Source organism: Canis aureus, chromosome 12 (assembly GCF_053574225.1).
Source record: "Canis aureus isolate CA01 chromosome 12, VMU_Caureus_v.1.0, whole genome shotgun sequence".
Lineage (NCBI taxonomy): Eukaryota > Metazoa > Chordata > Mammalia > Carnivora > Canidae > Canis > Canis aureus.
This window is the reverse complement of record NC_135622.1, coordinates 46,090,687-46,110,336: the sequence shown is the minus strand read 5'-3', so window position 1 is coordinate 46,110,336 and position 19,650 is coordinate 46,090,687. Positions and strand designations below refer to the sequence as shown.

Sequence of the window (19,650 nt, the reverse complement as noted above, 5' to 3'; positions counted from 1 at the left end):
ATCCAGCAAACATCTATACAGTAGGATAAAACAAGAGATGTAATGTGGCAATGTGGTGGCACAAAGTGGAAGTGAAGCTTTTTGGTAAACCAGGTGAGGGCTTATAGAGCAGGGCATCCCTGACCAGAATTTTAAAATGAAAAAAGCCTTAGTAAAAGTAGTAGATTCTTTTTTTCTTTTATCTTCTTTAAAGATTTTATTTATTTAACTTGAGAGAGATTGAGAGCGTGTGAGTAGGAGGGAAGGGGCGAGAGAATCTGAAGCAGGTTGAGTGCCCAGCCCCAGGTGGGGCTTGATCCCACAACCCAAGGTCATGATCTGACCCGAAACCAAAGGTGGGACACTTAACCAACTGAACCACCCAGGCACCCCAAAAGTAGTAGATCCTTAATGTAAACAAAAATTAGGAAATATAGATTAGCAAAACTCAGGAAAACAACCAGTCTTAAAACCTCGATATTCATTTCTTCCTATCCTTTTGAAACTGGATTTTAAAGGATGCCTAGACGACTAAAAAGAGGCTGTTGGAGGAAGCATTAAAGGCAAAAGAAATAAGGAATACAAATGTATGAAGGCCTGAAAAAGAATGTCATGTATGCCAACTCTAAGAAGTTAGGTATGGCTGGACCATAAGGGGTATTGCATTGGGAATTGGAAGATGTTTGGAGTCATCAGCCATACCTTGGAGGACTTTGAATGTGAGTCATTAGAGTCTGTAGAAGTCGGGAGCCCATAAAGGGTTTTAAGATAGGAAAAGGACAGATTTATGATGTGATTTGCATTTTAGAAAACTTATTTTGGCAGTTTCAAGAAGGCAGATTAAACACTTGCTACCTGTTTGCTTTCCTTTACCAAATCTATAGACATAATAGAAAAATATACATGCAGTCGTCTATAGAAATAAGGGGAAATCTCTGTAAATCAGAAACTGAAGAATTTCTGAAAATAGGTGGTCCAGTGGGTAACACTCATATCCAGAGGTGGGGGAAATTGGGAACAGGAAGGGTCCCAGAGTAATCAGTAAGGTGATTACTATAACATAAGCAACTCCTACCTGTGTAAATTCTGACACGAATTTGGATGGAGTAAAAGGTCTGTTACCATGCAAGAATTGCATGCAGGAGCCTGGGTCTATGGGATAGTGCAGCACTATGGGTAACTGGCTATACTCACACGTGGAAGACCAGGCACTGAGGCACCCTGAATGCTCTTCCTCCACTCTGCCTGAAAAAATGTGAAATGAGTATTGCTTCCTGAATAAGCAGTACCAACAGAAGCCAGCAGAATGTAACAGAATCCAAATACAAGGATAAGAATTTCCAAATGTTTCAAGAAAGCCAACAGCATGCAAGAGAATCAACAAACAGAAGAGCTTGGAGTCAAGTAAAAGTTATTAGAACAGAGTTCTATTTTTTTTTTTTTTTTTTTTTTTTTTTTTTTTTTTTTTTTTTTTTGGCATTCAAAATCTTTTTAATAACAAGGCAGGATCTGGGGTTAGTTTTTGTAGCCTCGGCTGGCCCTGCGGCCTCTGGCACGCTCGAACTTCCGGCCCTTGGATCTCACGTAGGGCTTGGTGTGGCTGTGTGGGGTTCCTGGGGCCTTGCCAAAGTGTCTGTACACCTCTCGGCCCTTGCGTGGACCAGAGAGTAAGACGGTGCCACAACCCTTAGGGGAGTCCAGGGCCAACTGATCGAAGGTGAGGATCTTGCCTCCAGCTTTGAGGATGCGGCTCCGGGCACGGCTACTCACGCGCAGTGCACACACCTTCAGCTTGGGCACCTCCTGGACACGCACATCATCCGTTATGGTTCCTACAACCACAGCTGTTTTGTTTTCCCGGCCAGGCAGTTTCATCTTCCGGATCATCCGGGAAAGGGACAGAGGTGGCCGGTTGGTGCGACTCATGAACAACCTCTTCAACACAACCTGGTTAAAGGTAGAGTTGGTTCGTCTGGCCAGAAACCTGTACAGCTTAACCAACAGTCTCAGGTAGATGTCCTGGCTCTTGGGCTCCTTGCGCCGAACCTTTCGGTCCTTGTTGTGGCGGATGTCGACTCCCATGATGGCGCCTCCTGCTCAGCCAGGTCCGGAAAAAGTAGAACAGAGTTCTAAAATAAGTCTAGCCAATAATTTTAGATAAGGAGTTTATTATATTTTTAACAAAAGCGAGTGATTATAAAACAAGAGTAGGCGTTTATTAGGAAGAGTTAGTTAGGGATCTGAGGAATGAGAAATATTGTTGAAATAGAACAATATTTGGTGCCAGTGGAGGATGAATTAGAACAGTACACAATTGGTAGCAGAGAGAACTGGCTCTTCCTGGTGATCCAGTGTTATGGGGTCCTGAACTAAGATAGTAGCAGTAGAGATAGAGCTGAGGAAACAAATACAAGAGGTGTTAAAAATAGAGAATTAATAGGACCACTCGGGTGTGAGAATGAAAGAGAAGAAGGAATCTGAAATATTCCTAGGCTTCTTGATTGGTTAAGTGGAGAAGTAATATTGCCAGAAACCACAATAGCAAATTCAAGAGTAAAGGTAGTTTTTGAGAGGGGTAGGGGAGATAACTGTTCTCCTCACTTGAACATGTTGAAATTGAGATGCCTGTGAGACAACCAGGTAAATTGTTGTCTGTTAGTCTAGTGGATGTATGGATTCAAATATTTGGGCTTGAATGAGTTTTGGGAGTCCTATATAGGTAAGTTTACTCAGGAGGAATGCAGACTTTGAGACTGAATGACCAGTTTCATTTGAGAGCTAGTACAGGCAAAGGAGGGTTGGAATAGTAAGAGGTATACCAAGAATAATATCCTGGAAACTAGAGAAGTAAGGATGTGGTCAACAAGGTCAGATTACCAGGGGGGGAATGAGGGCTGAGTGGTAATTTGGCAGTTCAATGGAGGTGGAAAGCAGCTTCAGTGGAGTGGTGGGGCTAAAACCGTATTGTAGTTAGTTAAAGAATGCATGGTGAGGGCACTTGGGTGGCTTAGTGGGTTAAGCATCTGCCTTCGGCTCAGGTCATGATTTCAGGATCGGGAATTGACTCCACGTGGGTCCTGGTCCGTCTAGCAATCAGAGGGAATCCTGCTTGTCCTCCCTATCTACTCCTCCCCTGCTCATGTTCTCTCTGCCTCTCTCTCAAATAAAATCTTTAAAAAAAAAGAATGCATGGGAGGTGGGATGGTAAAGGCTGTGAAAATAGATTCTGCAGATACAGGTTTTGTAGAGGAGGGAGGTCTGTGGGAGCTGGGATATGGAATGGATGCAGGGTTGGAGGACCAGTGTTCTTCTCTTAGTCTAACTTTCTCTTCCCTAACTTTTCTTCTTTGTAGCTTCTTACAAACATTGTCAGGGGGTTTCTCTCATTTTCTCCTTTTACCTTCTCCTATTTCACTCTTTTTTTTTTTTAAATAAGATTTTTTTTTTTATTTATTCATGAGAGACACAGAGAGAGTCAGAGACACAGGCAGAAGGAGAAGCAGGCTGCATGCAAGGAGCCCAGTGTGGGACTCGATCCCGGAAGGAACTCCGGGATCACGTCCTGGGCTGAAGGCAGGCACTCAACCGCTGAGCCATGCAGTCATCCCTCCTATTTCATTCTTAAACATTTCTCCCAGCTCTACATTTTTGTTGACACTTATTTTCTCTTTTCTTTTTTTGGAAGGATTTATGTGATATCTTACCTTTTTTGTTCATTTATTTGTATGCTCTGTCTCCTCAGCTACTTGATACCACAAGTCTTTCAAGGTCTTTTTGTGCCTTTAACTTGACCACAGTGTCACACTGAAGATGTTCAATTAAGAGTCATTGAAAATTAATTGCACAGATACATCTAGTTCCAAAATCCCATTTGGAATAATTGTCGCAAAAAAAAAGTGCATTTAAAAAATTATTATTTTAAATAGACTCTATGCCCAGTGCAGAGCCCAGTGTGGGGCTTGAACTCATGACCCTGAGATCAAGACCTGAGCTGGGATCAGGAATTGAATGCTTCACTGACTGAGCCACACAAGTGCCCCCCAAAAGCACATTTTAGGTAATTAGAAATTTAATATGACTTTTGGGAAAGTTTGAGTAACCTTAAAATACATTAATTGAAGTTATATTACAGGAAGAATAAATTATCCTGCCCTGGTGCAATACCTATAACATCTATTGTTTGACTTCATATTAAGAGGGATGTTGGCAAACTAGAATCTTGTTCACGAAAGAGAAAAGGGCAGCCCCCGCGGTGCAGCGGTTTAGCGTCGCCTGCAGCCCAGGGCGTGATCCTGGAGACCCGGGATCGAGTCCCACATCAGGCTCCCTGCATGGTGCCTGCTTCTCCCTCTGCCTGTGTCTCTGCCTCTCTCTCTCTAGCTGTGTCTCTATGAATAAATAAATAAAATCTTTAAAAAAAGAAAAGAGAGAGAGAAAAATGATAGGGTTGAGAGTGCTGGTGGTCAACCCAGTATCTGTTCTCCCTTTCATTCATAATAACATTATTGCTGTTGTGTGGATACATCTTTAAGGCCAACTATAAAACATTTCCTAGCAGTTGTAAAGAGAAGTCTAAGGGTATGGCTTCTAGGAAAGCTCTTTAAAGAGAGAGAGTCATCCGGAAAGCCTCAGAAGGAACTCTTGTCTCTTCCTTTTTTCTGCCTGGGACATGGATGTGATTTCTGGAGGTGCCATGATCATTTTTTGACCGCGAGATGACTTTGAGAGTAGATGCCATGGGGTAAGGCTGGCAGAGAGAAAAGATAGAGCAGGGAGGAGTTGATGGTGACTAGCAAGCGGTCAGTCCATCCTGATATTCCTACCTCCAGAAGATGTCTTATATGACAGAAAAATAAATGTTTCTTTTCTGTCAGCCACAGGTATTTGTGTGCCTACTTTAAACTAACACAGAGGGCTAGTCCCCAGACTGGATTAAGGCTGTTACTGAGGCCAACCTTAGCAGTCGGAGATATTGTGGCCTCAGCTGGTTTTGGTTTTCAGATTTGACCTTAAGGGAAGATTTTCTAAAAAACATTTTAACACTCATCTAAGTGATTTTTTTAAAAAAGATTTTATTTATTGATTCATGAGAGACAGAGAGAGAGAGAGTGTGGCAGAGACACAGACAGGGGGATAGGCAGGCTCTCTGCAGGAGCCCAATGTGGGACTTGATCCCGGACCCCCGGATCATGCCCTGAATCAAAGGCAGACACTCAACCGCTTAGCCACCCAGGTGTCCCTCATAAGTAGTTTTTTTTTTTTAATTTTTTTTAAATTTATGATAGTCACAGAGAGAGAGAGAGAGAGAGAGGCAGAGACATAGGCAGAGGGAGAAGCAGGCTCCATGCACATGGAGCCCTATGTGGGACTCGATCCCGGGTCTCCAGGATCGCGCCCTGGGCCAAAGGCAGGCACTAAACTGCTGTGCCACCCAGGGATCCCTCATAAGTAGTTTTTAAGAGAGCTTTTCTCAGCTTGATTCTGAAAATACATGGCCATCTTTTCTGTAGGTATGAGCAAACAAAAATTATAGGAGATAAGACTCAGCAGTTCAAAAGAAGGAATGAAGGAATAATTTAAATTTTTATAGCAGGTAGCTCTCTGCAAAGTAGTTAGGACTCTGTGCCAGATATAAAAAACTGAAATTCTTAGACTTAGTGAAATTTAAGAGGAAATTGTCACAAACAGTGGGCATCCAGAAAACAGGAAAAGGTTTTTGGAAAACAAAATCGTTAATTTTGAACTAAAATAAGTAATAATAGTGAAAAGTAACTGCATATTTAGGAAATCATATTAGTCAATTAGAACATGAGTTCAAATGATGTTTCAGAGTTATGTAAAGAATGGAGCATGACAAAAAAGATAATAGGCACAGGAGATAGATCCAAAAGACATGGTATACATAAATTGAGTGTTCTAGAAGGAAAAAAAAAAAACAGATGATGTATAAATAATCAAGAAATACTCAAAAGTGTGTGTTGAAAATATTGCTAAACTGATGACTTACATTTTAAAAAGAACTCTCCAAATGGCAGAAATGAGTGATTATACTAGTCATGTTTCTGACATTCAAGGATAAGAGAAAATTCCAAAAGTATTCAGGGAGGAGGAAAAAAATGATTTTCAAAGAAAAGATAATCAGATTGGAATCTAGTCTTTTAGTTAAGATAATGCTAAAACAGAGAATTCCAGACCTTTGGATTTACGGGCCAATAAAATGCTGATAGAAAACTTGAGTGATTAACATAAATTATCAAAGATTTTTTGACTAAATAAAGGCATGAAATATAAAGCAAACAATTTTTGTTTTAGGGTGAGCAACAGTCACTTTTATTGATTTTACTGGGTGGAGAGTAGTGAAAATTTCATCACCAATTTGTATTGGTTCTTGGTTTGGAGTTTGGTAACTACAGCAATATCTACAGTGTAAGAGAAAAGGATATAAACTCAGAGTTTTATACTTTACCATACTGTCATTTACATATAAAGGCAAAATAGAGATTTCCAGACAGATACTATTTTAGAAATAATACTGTCTTTGTATCTTTTTCAAAACAAAGTGTCAATAATATAATCAGTAAATTTAACAGATTAATATGAAACTGTACCATACAAGATATTTAGTTCTGATTACTTGTGAAAAAGTCATTAAAACTAAGCCACAGAAATAGCAAAAACAAACTCAAAAGTATTTTAAGCATCTATTGTGTTCCTACTGTGTACTAGGTACTGTGTACTAGATAGAGAGCTTGGCTCTCAGGATACAGTAAAACAACAAAGTCATGTGAATTTTGCCCTTTGCCGGACCCCCATCCCCCCGGCGCGAGGATGCAGGACCATGAGCTCAGAGTCTAGCAAGTGATACAAGAAATAACCAGGTAGGTACAGTGTAGTGCAATGAATGCTCCTACAGTGGAAAAACTGCAGAGTGGAACATGAGCATAGATCAGGAGCTGGTTTCTTGAAGAGGGAACATCTGTGTTGAGACAAATGTATATACGTGTAGTATGTATACAAGAATACAGGAGAGAGAAATTGAAAAGATTTCAGATTAGTTGAGTCATCGAGCGTACAAAGTGGGAAAAATGAACAGATGAGACCAGAGGGGTACCTAGGGACAGTATCACACAGAACCTTGGAAACAAAGTCAAAGCAGTTGGGTATTATCTTGGGAGGAATGGGGAATTATTAAAATATTTTAATCATGAAAAAGTGATGTGATCTGGTTTGTTTTTTAGGAAGATCACTAAGGCTATAGTATGGAGAATATTAGATTAGAGCCTGGTAAAATTGAAGTTGGTAAGATCACTTAGAGAGTTCTTATTTATTTGTTCTAACAAATATTTCTGGGTCAGAGGCAATACTGGGTTGGCTATGATAGGATCATGGGATGATGAGTAGTGGAGGTATTTGAGAAAGATTTAGGCTTTGGTTGGATATTAGGAAGATGTAGAGGGAAGAGAACAGACGTGATCTTAAATTTTTGGCTTGTGCAAGAGGTACGTGATGATGATGCCATTCAGTAGGGAAACCGCAGAGAAGATGATTAAGGAAGGATGATGAGTTCAGTTTGAGGTCCCAATCCAAAAGATAGATAAGTGGATTTAAAGAGGGCTCTGGGCTAGAGATTTGGAAGGTAACTAAAGTCACATATGTGAAAGGTCACCCATGTAGAATGTGCAAGGAGGGAAGACATGATTTAGGTGAGAGACCTTAGGAACACATATATTGAAAATGAGGATTCTTTGTCTTTTTTTTTTTTTAAGATTTTTATTTATTTATTCATGATAGACATAGAGGCAGAGACACAGGCAGAGGGAGAAGCAGGCTCTACACTGGGGGCCCGACGCGGGACTCGATCCCAGGACTCCAAGACCTTGCCCTGGGCCAAAGGCAGGTGCTAAGCCGCTGAGCCACCCAGGGATCCCCAATGAGGATTCTTCTAATAAGACTTTTAGAAGATTGACAAAAAAAGTAAGACAAAAATCCAAGAGCGTGTGGACTAACAATTCTGAAACCATTGTATGTGTATATTGGTATTAAACAAACAAATGAATGGGTGGTAAACAGTGGGAGCCAAGTTTCTCACTTTTGGAGAGTGAAGTTACAGATAGCCCTGGGCAAGAGAAAGGCTAGAACGAACCATGTAGTATTGTATTAGACTTCGAGACATCAGTAGAAACTCATGTTTAGCCTTAATATAGATAAATGATTATAGATATGTATGTATAAATGGTGTAGTACATATACATATATTTCTTTGCTCTATCTACTGAGAAGGCCTAGAAGCAATGGTACCCTGGTAGCACAAGCACACTTAGGACTCAGATCTTAGTTTTTAATACTGTTCTACAATAAAAAGAACTAGGCTCCTTGGAAAATAGCTCATTCTGGGAGTGGGGCAGGAATATGCAACATATACCCTAAACATTTTATAGTGCTGAATATATTCAAAATCCCAAAATGTAGGGGCTTGCAAAATGATACAGGAGGCAGCTGGAAAGAACTTCCAGAGGCCTTAGCAGGAACAATTTGAACAACAAAATAAATAACATACTATTGGATTGTAACCCAGAGTATAAAATAAATATCCCTAAGTCCATACTGATTAAAAGAAGTGACTGAATAAATAAGTGCCCCTACTTATTTATTTACCCAGTACAGAAGAATTCAAAGTAATTTATACACACTTCCCTTCCTCAAGGAGGTAGAACCTAATTCCCTGTTCTTGAATGTGGCTGCACTTAGGACTAAAAAGGAATGCTTATTTGTTTGGATGCTGTTTAAGATTAAATAAGGCAGGGACCAAGGAATTCTCATGGGCTGCAGCGTTAAAGAAATTGGTGATCTCAGTGGGACCAGTTCTAGGGGGAAGGTAGATTGTTTGGCTATTAATTTATATGTCTCTGACTTTAACCAACCTTACAGAGTATTATTCTGTGTGTACTTATTAGAAGATTTAATCACAAACTGATAGCTACTTAGTGTCTATCAAAAGCTCACAATATAAAAAATGTAAGATAGTATAATGACAATCTTAATGTTGTATTCATCTAGTTTCTTAAAAAAACTTTTTTGGAGATTTTGTTTGTTTATTTGAGAGAGAGAGAGAGAAATGAGAATGAACAAGCAGGAGGGGCAGAGGAAGAGGAAGAAGCAGGCTCCCAGCTGAGCAGGGAGCCCCATGCGGGGCTTCATCCCAGGACCCTGGACCATGACCTGAGCCGAAGGCAGACGCTTAACCAACTGAAGCACCTAGGCGCCCCATCATCTAGTTTCTTGTATTAAGAGAGGCAAAGATATAGGCAGAGGGAGAAGCTTCTCGCAGGGGAGCCTGATACGGGACTCCATCCCTGGACACGGGATCACGCCCTGAGCCAAAGGCAGAGCCCAACTGCTGAGCCACCCAGGTGTCCTTTTTAGTATATGTGCTGCTGAAGAGAGCACAAGGCGTCCTTTTTGTATTAAGTTTTTATAGAACAAAAGTATCAGGACCAAGTCATCTCAGTCTCCCTTGACGTGAAAATGCCTGTTACTGAGTTCTGATTTAATGATATACTATCTGTCTGTATAGAATCTACCTGTAAGAAACATCATTTGAATAATGTGTATTTTCTAAAATTGTATTTGAAACTGTAGTCTCCTAGGTTTGTTCTTTATACAGGTGCTTATGGTTCAGATACAAAATTTATGTTTTCTTCTTAATCCAAAATTAAAAACTTACAACCTAGAAAACAATAGACCCAAATTTGACACTCAGTGTTTATAATTTGCTGATGTCATGATCTTTATAGTGTCTGTTTCAGTTGCCAACTGTCATATAACAAATTACCCCCAAACTTAATATCTTAAAATAACCTTGATTTGTTCTTTTTACAGTTCTCTGGATCAGGAATTGGCTAGTGCTTGGCGAGGGGATTCTTCTGTTCTATGTGACTTTAGCTGGGATCTCTCAATCAGCTGTTAGCTGAACAGGGTTGGACAGTCTGAGAAGGTTTTGTCACGTGCCTGGCACTTTGACCTATCTCCATATGGCCTTTCCACAGCATATGGCCTTTCCACAGCATAGTTTCAGGGTAGTTGGATTTCTTTTTGACACAAGGTAGATGGCTTCTAGCTTCTAAATGAAAAAAAAAGGGAAGCTGCCAAATTTCTGGTTTCTAGAGCTTAAGAACATCACTTTCACCACATCCTGTTGGTCAGAGCAAGTCACAAGGCCAACCAAGATTTAAGGAGCTGGGAAATAAGTCCCATCTCTCTCTCCCTTTTTTTTTTTTTTTTTTTGAAGTATTTTTTTTAAATTTAAGTAATCTCTACACCCGACATGGGCTTGAACTCATGACCCAAGACCAAGTCACATGCTCTTTCAGCTGAGCCAGCTAGGCACCCCCCTCCCCCACTTTAGCCCTGTCTCTTGATGAACTGAGTGACATGTGCACAAGGGAGAGAAGGAATCAATGGCAGCCATCTCTAGAGGGTAGTATGTGCCCATACCAACTGCTGCAGTGTCTAATTTTTAATTTTATTAATATAGTTTTATTGTCATGAATCCTCTTTACCTTACATTTTAACTTGTAACCAATCCAAGTTCTCTTAGAAATTAGCAAGGCTATAAATATTAAATAAAAGTTATTACCTTAATTTAAAAGGAAAGATTTCAGGATAATGGACAGGGGTCATGCTAGGGCTTACAATTCTCATCAATCTGTATACATTTATCTTGGATTAATGAGTATCTTGGATTATTTAGAGTTAAAAGTCTTCAAAACTTCTTTCTTCAGAGCTGTTATGAGAATTCTCTGCTTTATTTTTAGTTTTCCTGATTTAGAAGATTTACTGACAATTTCCATATATATTATTTTTAAGTTCTGATAAACTTGTGGAGTCTAGTCTAGCAAAGGCTATTGTAATTTAAAATCAAGATACCCTTTGATTTAGTAATTCCACTTCATAAGTATATAGATATTATTTACAGCATTGTCAATACTGAAACAATAAGAATTGTTTCTCATCAATGAGAGACTGGTTAAATAAATAATGATATATTCATATATTATGAAATTGTTAAGGGTATGAGGGAATTCTAAAAGGGGTGATGTGAAGTAAACTCTAAGGTGTATTAGGGATGCCTGGGTGGCTCAGGCATTCAATTCTCAGGGTCCTGGGATTGAGCCAGTGTAGGGCTGGCTCCCTGCTCAGTGAGGAGCCTGCTTCTCCCTCTTTCCCTCCCTTTGCCCCTCTCTGCACTTACGGTTTTTCTCAAATAAATAAATAAATAAAATCTTTTTAAAAACCTCCAAATCTTTAAAAACAAAAAATCTAAGTTACATTAAATTAAAAAATCATAATGAGAAACTCTGTAAGTAAGCCACCACTTTTATTAAAAAAGTATGTAAATGTTTTTATATGTATAGAATACCTATGAATACTTAATAAAGAAAGAATAGGATGATTGGGGGAAAATTTCTATTTACCGTAATTCTTTAGGACAGTTCACTTTTTGTGTCAGGTACATATACTAACTACTCTAAACATTAACTTCAGAAATGCTCTGATAGCTTTGTTTCTTTTTTTTGTGTGTGTGTGTGTGTGTGTATGTGTAAGCTGGAATGTTAGATGTTCCATTTAGACAGGAGTAGTCTAGATTCAGGGAGCCTAAAGGCCAGTAGGAAAGATTAAACAAACGTAGCAAGTAATGAGACTGCTTGTTAGAGTTGTCATTTTAGCATTGTTCAAAATCTCTGGCCATTATTTTTACTGGATTGCTTATTGTCTTACTATATTGAAAAGTTCTTTATGTTCCCAAAACAAGTTCTTTAGGAAATGTTTTGCAGGTACTTTCTGCAAGTTTGTGACCTGACTTTCCTAACACTGTCTTTTGAAGAGCAGAATTTAAAAATTTTGTTTTACTCTGATATATCAGTTTTTTTCTTTCATGGTTTGTGCTTTTTCTGTCACACCTGAGAACTCTGCCTCACTTGGGTTGGCAGACTACAGCTGATTTAACCCACTGCTTATTTTTCTAAGTAAAGTTTTGTTGGAAAATGGCCATGCCCGTTTGTTTACATATTGCCTATGGCTGCTTTCATGCTATAGGCATACAGCCTATACAGTTGAATACAATAGAGACTGAATAGCCTATAAAGCTTAAAATACTCACCTTTTGCAAAAAAGTTTGACAACTCCTAGGCTAACCTAGCGTTCTCAAATTTTCTCCTATGTTCTCCTCTGGCAGTTTTATAGATTTGCGTTTTAAAATATTTAGGTCTATTACTTTTTTGTATAAGATGTGAGGTATGAGTTAAGGTTCTTTTTTCTCCGCCATATAAATTATCAATTGTTCCAGCAGCATTTGTTACAAAGACATTTTTTTTTTTTCCATTGAATTACCCTGGTACTTTTGTTGATAGTCATTTGACTGTAAATTTGTAGATCTGTTCCCTGGATATGTATCTTTATCCTTATGCCAAAACTACAGTGTCTTGATAACTATAGCTTTAATAGAAAGTCTTGAAATCAGGTAGTGTAGGTTTTCCAACTTTGTTCTTCTTTCTTTTTTTTTCAAAATTGTTTTGAATATTCTAGATTCTTGGCATTTCCATATAAATTTTAGAATCAGCTTGTGAATTTTTAACCAAAAAAATCTTCTGGAAAAAAAAAAAAAATCTTCTGGGATTTTAATTGGGACTTAGGTTAAATCTATAAATATTGAAGAATTGCTATTTTTAACAATATTGATGGATCTGATATTTGAAAACAGTATTTCTCCATTTATTGAGGTCCTTGATATTTCACTCAGACTTTCATATGTTTGAGCACACAAATCTTCCATTTATTTTGTTATATTTATCTTAAATTTTTTATGTTAATATAATTGCTGTTTGTTTATCTGTAATTATTCATTGCTACTGTATAGAAATACAGTTGAATTTTATGTGTTGACTTTGTGTTCTGCAATTTTGCTAAATTCTTTTTTTACTTTCAGTAATAGATTCTTTGAGATTCTCTATATAGACAGTCTTGTCTTTTGTGAAAAAAGACAGTTTTAATTTTTTTTTTCATCTCTGGGCTTTTATTTATTTTTCTTGTATTGTACTGAAAGTACAGTACAGTGAGTAGGAGTGGTGAGAGCAGATGTTCTTGCCTTATTCCTGATCCTAGAGGGAAAGCATTTAGTTTTTCATGATTATGTATATTAGCTGTGATTTGTTATAGATTCATGTCCTAGGCTGAGGACGTTCCCTTCTGTTCCTAGTTTTCTGAGAGTTTTGAATCATGAATGACTGGGCTTTTTCTAATATATTTTTTCATATATTAAGATGATCATTTATGTTTTAATCCATTGTTAGGGTGAATTTCATTGGTGATTCTTTTTCATATATTGATCTAATATTAATAGTGCATTCCTGGGATAAAGTCCATTTGGTCATGATACATATTTCTTTTTATGTGTTGCTGGATTTATTTTTCTAATATTTGGTTAAGATATTTTATGTCTGTGTTCATGAAAGGATATTAGCCTATAGTTTACTTTTCTTAAAATTATTTTTGTGTCAGAGTAGTGCTAAAATTTATGAATAGTGCTATTAAAATGAATTGAGAAATGTTTTCTTCTTATGTATTTCTGCAAGAGTTTATGTAATACGATACAACTTTCTTAGATACTTGGCTTTCTTACCAAGGAAGCCACTTGTCATATAGCTTTCTTCATGGAAAGGTTTTAAATTATGAATTAAATTGTCCTTAGTATATCAAGAACTATTCTTATAATCTGATTTCTTCTTTTAATGAACTTGGTAGTTTGTCTTCAAATTTTCAAGAAATTGGTATGGAAGTAATAAAATTTATTGCCATAAGTTATTCATAATATTCTCTTATCCTTTTAATACCTATAAGCTCTCTAACGATGTTCCCTTTTCATTCCTGATATAAGTAATTTGTAGCTTCTCTCTTTTTTTCTTGATCATTCTGGTCGGAAGTTTATTCAATTTTGTAGAATGTTTTATTTTTTTTTCAAAGATATGTTTATATATTCATGAGAGACACCCAGAGAGAGAGGCAGAGACACAGGCAGAGACACAGGCAGAGGGAGAAGCAGGCTCCATTCAGGGAGCCTGACCTGGGGCTCGATCCCGGGACTCCAGGATCAGGGCCTGGACCGAAGACGGCGCCAAACTGTTGAGCCACCCGGGCTGCCCAATTTTGTCGAATGTTTTAAAGAACTAGATTTCAGTTTCATAAGTTTTCTTTATTGTTTTTTGTTTTCAGTTTCATTTCTTCCTTCTAATTGCTTTGTGTTTAATTTACTCTTCTTTTTCTACTTCTCTAAGAAGGACTTACATTATTGATTCGACTTTGCTTGTTTTCTAATATAAGCATTTAATGCTCCGAGTTTGCTAACAGCTGCTTTAGAGGTATCCCACAAATTTTGATATGTTCTAAGTTTCATTCAGTTAAAAAATATTCAAAGATTTCTCTTACTCTTTGACCCTTGGGATATTTAGAACTGTGTTGTTTAATTCCTAACCCTTGATAATTCTTTATCTGTCAGTTTTTGATTCTGATTTAATTCTGTTTTGGCTAGAGAAAATACATTATTTGACTTAAAGTCTTTTAAATATCTTGAGGTTCATTATCTAGCCTAGAATATGGTCTTTCTTGGTGAATGTTTCATGTGCCCTTGAAAATAATATATATTCTGCTCTCATTGTGTAGGATGTTCTGTAAATGTCCAATTAGGTCAAGTCAGTTGATAGTATTTGCAACTCTTCTGTATGTTAATGGTTTTCTATTTTCTTATTATGTTGATTAATAATAACACAGGAGTAGTAAGGTCTATAGCTGTAATTGTGGATTTGTCTAATCTCCTGTTTTATTAAATTTTGTTTCATTTATTTTCAAGCTGTGTTTAAGTGAAAATACATTTAGGATTGCTATGTCTTTGGGTGAATTGTTCCTTTATGTAGCGTAAGTGTCTTGTGGCTAGCATACAATTGGGTTTCATTTTTGATCTGATAATCTCTACCCTTTAATTAGATGCTTAGATAATTTTATTTATATAATCATTGATAAATATGGATTTAAATCTTTTTTTTTAAGATTTATCTATTTATTTATGATAGACACAGAGAGAGTCAGAGACACAGGCAGAGGGAGAAGCAGGCTTCATGCTGGGAGCCCGATGCCGGACTCGATCCCGGGTCTCCAGGATCGCGCCCCGGGCCAAAGGCAGGCGCCAAACCAGGGAGCCACCCTGGGATCCCCGATTTAAATCTATCTTGCTAGTTTTCTATTTAAAAAAAATTTTTTTTTTTTAAGAGAGAAATGGAGTAGAAGTGGGGAGGGGCAAAAAGGGGGAGAGGGAGAGAGAGAGAATCTTAAGCAGGCTTCACGCCCAGTGCAGAGCTTGATGTTCGGCCTGATCTTACTCTGAGATTGTGACCTGAGCTGAAATCAGGAGTCGGATGCTTAACTGAGCCACTCAGGCATCCCAGTTAGTTTTCTATTTCTGACTATTTTAAATTTACTTTTTCCTTTTTTTCTGCCTTCTTTTGAATTAGTCCTTTTTCATAATTTATGTATGTAAATTATAAAATAATTGTAATTATAAATTATAATTATAAATTATAAATTTATAATTTTATAATTATAAAGTAATTTTATGTAATAACTCTTGGCTTATTCTGTATATATGGTTATATGTCTATGTATACACACATATATAGATGTATACATGAATGTTTTTACATATACATATACATATACATATACATATACATATATATGTATACATACATATATATTGTAGCAGTTGCTCTAAGTCATGGTTTCTCAACCTTGGCACTATTGGTATTTTCAGTTGGATAATTCTTTGCTGTTGGGGACCAGAGGGGATATCCTGTATGCACTATAGGATTTTCAGCAGCATCTCTGGCCTCTGTTGACTAAATGACAGTAGCAACCACTTCCCCCCCTAGGTGTGACAACAAAAAATGTTTCCAAGGTACCCGGGTAGCTCAGTTGGTTATGTGGTGAACTCTTGATTTCAGCTCAGGTCATGATCATTCAGGGTTGTGAAATTGAGCCCTGTGTAGGGCTCCATACTGGGCATGAAGCCTGATTAAGATTCTCTCCTTCTGGGACACCTGGGTGGCTCAGTGGTTGAGCATCTACCTTTTGTTTTTGTCGTGATCCCAGGGTCCTGGGATGAGACCTGCATCGGGCTCCCTGGTTGGGGAGCCTGCTTCTCTTCTGCCTATGTCCCTGCCTCTCTCTGTGTGTCTCTCATGAATAAATACTTAATTAAAAAATAATTCTCTCCTTCTACCTCTGCCCCCCTTCCCTCTCCCTAACTTGTATACATGTGCCCTCCCTCTCTCTAAAAAAAAAAGTTTCCAGAGTTTGCTTCATGTCCCTGAGGGAGTAAAATTCCCCCCCTGTTTGAGAACCACTAGTTTAAGGTTTAAAAGATAGAACTTTAACTTATGACAGTATTTATTTACTTATTTATTTTTAAAAAGATTTTATTTACTTATTTGAGTGAGGAGAGGAGAAGAGACATAGAGTGCATGAGTACAGGAGCAGGGAGATGGGCAGAGGAGGAGGGAGAATTAGACACCCTGCTGAACCAGGGAGCCTGAAATGGTGCTCATCCTGAGACCCAGGTATCATGACCTGAGCTGAAGGCAAAAGTTTAAGGGCCTGAGCCACTCTGGCTCTTTGGCAATCTTTATTTATGTAACATTATTACTACTTTATGTGTCACATGATCATCTTACGAGCATATATATATAATTTTCTACCTTCCCTCTTTATGTTGTCACAAATTTTACTTCTATGTATGTTAATAATCCCACAATACATTATTACTTTTTGTGTTCTTATATAACCTTCTAAAATGAATAAAAATTAAAAAAGGCTTTTATATTTACCTTTTCTTTATAATCCTCATAATTCCTTTTTGTAGATTCACATTTTTACCTGGTAATTTTCATTCCTGCTGAAAGAACTACCTTTAACGTTTTTGGTGTCTGCAGGCAGTGAATTCTGTCAGATTTTATTTGTCAAAAAATTCTTTCTTCATTTTTGAAAAAATAATTTTCTGGCTATAGAATTCTATGTTCAGCTTTTTTATCTTTCTACTTTAATGTCTTTTTGCTTGTGTAACTTCCTGAAGAAAAGGAAATACTAATCTTTGTTCTTTGTATGTAATTTTTTTCTCTGCCTTTGAGATTTTTATCTTTGTTTTTCTGTATTTTGGCTGTGATATATCCATGTATATTTGTGTGTGTATACATTTTCTTATTATGATTGGGATTCTCTAGGATTTTTTGCTCTCTGGTTTGTTGTCTTGGATTGATTTGGAAAATTTCTTGGCCTTTATTTACATATTTCTTCTATCTTGTTTTTTGTTTGTTTGTTTCCTTTTCTTGCAGCTCAATTGAATGGAATTTGTTTGAAGTTATTTTGATAAAGTTCCACAACTCCTGAATGCCCTGAGATGTGTTTTTCCTTCACTTTTTTAAAACTGTGGTTTCATTTTGAAATATTTATGTTTGTTTGTCTTTAAGTTCACTGATTCTTTCCTCCTCTGTGTCCAGACTGCTGTTGAGCCCATCTCAGGAATTTTTTTTCTCTTTTTATTTTTTTAATTTTTTTTTCTCTAATAAAAATTTTTTTTATTTCTATCTTTTATATTTTTCCTTTCTTTTACAGTTTCCATCTCACTGCTGAAAATGTCCATCTGTTTGTGCATGTTGTCCATCTTTCCTACTAGATCATTTAACATATTTATAGTTATTTTTATTATTTTTTTATTTTTTAAATTTTTATTTATTTATGATAGTCACAGAGAGAGAAAGAGAGGCAGAGACACAGGCAGAGAGAGAAGCAGGCTCCATGCACCGGGAGCCTGACGCGGGAATCGATCCTGGGTCTCCAGGATCGCGCCCTAGGCCAAAGGCAGGCGCCAAACCACTGCGCCACCCAGGGATCCCTTATAGTTATTTTTAAATGTTAGTTTCAATAGCAAAATCATTTCTGGTTCTGTTGATTGCTTTATCTCTTGACAAAGGGCTTTTTTCTTTTCTTGCTTTTGTGTAATTTTTGATTTAAAGCTCATCATTGTGTACAGAAGAATAGGAGAGATTGCAATGATCTTCTGTCAGGCTGTTTGTGTTGGAGGTTGAGTCAATCTAATCATGAATTGAACTTGGTTTGGATTATTTTACCCTCATTACCTTCATTGTACCTCAGGCTTCAAATTTCTCCAACAGTTGGCTGCTGTTCCCTTGTGTTTATTTTTTTTTATTTCTTATTTTTTTATTTATTTATGATAGTCACAGAGAGAGAGAGAGAGGCAGAGACACACAGGCAGAGGGAGAAGCAGGCTCCATGCACCGGGAGCCCGATGTGGGACTCGATCCCAGGTCTCCAGGATCGCGCCCTGGGCGAAAGGCAGGCACCAAACCACTGCGCCACCCAGGGACCCCCTGTTCCCTTTTGTTTAGAGTGTGGCACGTGATCCTACAGGATTTTTCTGTGTTCCTATACCATCCTCATCTTTCAACAATATTTGCGTATCTGTGCACCAGAGAGATTTCTCTTTATGTTATTGTCCTCTTCTAGTGATTATTGTTGCTTGTGGGGCAGGATGGGATTCTCTGTAGTCCAGAGTTAATCCTGGTCAGGCCCTATGTTCCTAGGTGTTGGTGGTGGGTCTTTCTTAGCTTTTCTCCTCTTTCTCCCACATGGCAATCAAGCTCTGCCATTTGTAGCTGGTCATGGGGAAGAATATCCACCCCCCCACCCCGCCACCACCCCACCGTGGTAGTTGATCTCTTTTGGTACTGGTGTAGGATCCTTTGTCCAAGACTTTTTCCTGTTCCCCCTCCCCAATAGTGGCAGAATTCTTTTTTGCCTCTAACTTTTCCTGCATCAGTGTATCTTTGCCTGTGTCTGGGGGCTTGACACTATTTTCCTCCCCCTCCTCCAGAGGCAAAGGCATTTTGCTTCTGTCCTCCTCTGAGGCAGCGGATTTTTGCATGGACCCTAGTGTGAGAGGGTCTTTCTGTGCTTCCCCTAGGGGCTCTAGGCTTTTGCTCTGTGTTTAAGGAAAGGTTGGGGCATCAGGCTGGGATTCTGGCCAGTACTTGTCACCTCCTGCTCATTTGCCTCATTGATGCAGGGCTCTCTCTAATTTACCTTTAATTTTTCTTGTGAGCACCTGGTTGAGGCATGTAGAAGAACTTACAGTTGAGTATAAACTCCCCTTGTGTCTGGATCCCCAGCCATTCCAAACTGACACATGAGTCTACTTTTGGTCTTTAAGAATTTGTTAAAATTTTAGTTGACTTTTTTGGGGGCACCTGGGTGGCTCAGGAGACTAAGCATTTACCTTCAGCTCAGGTCATGATCCTAGGGTCCTGGAGTTGAGCCTTGCATCAGCCTTACTGCTCAGCAGGTAGTCTGCTTCTCCCTCTCTGTCTGCTTACCCCACCCCATGCTTGCACTCTCTCTCAAATAAGTAAAATCTTAGAAAAAAAAAAAGTAAACTAAAAGTAATAAACATAACTGTGTGAATCTTGAAAGACAATAGGAACATCTGAAAAATACTTCAGAGCTGACAAAAAATGTTGGCCTATGAAATAAAAATTGTATGTGAGATACCTT

The 19,650-nt window shown here is 38.1% G+C and overlaps 2 protein-coding genes across 9 annotated transcripts in view; one reads left to right on the top strand and one right to left on the bottom strand.

Annotated features, from left to right (window-relative positions):
- The window catches only part of NCOA1 (nuclear receptor coactivator 1), a 244,984-nt gene that overhangs the window by 34,377 nt on the left and 190,957 nt on the right, over nucleotides 1-19,650 (top strand). The window lies entirely within an intron of this gene.
- Nucleotides 1,459-2,092, bottom strand: LOC144281121 (large ribosomal subunit protein eL18). Its single transcript, XM_077843896.1, has one exon. The coding sequence runs from the start codon at nucleotides 2,059-2,061 to the stop codon at nucleotides 1,495-1,497; it is 567 nt and encodes a 188-aa protein (XP_077700022.1). The 5' UTR covers nucleotides 2,062-2,092; the 3' UTR covers nucleotides 1,459-1,494.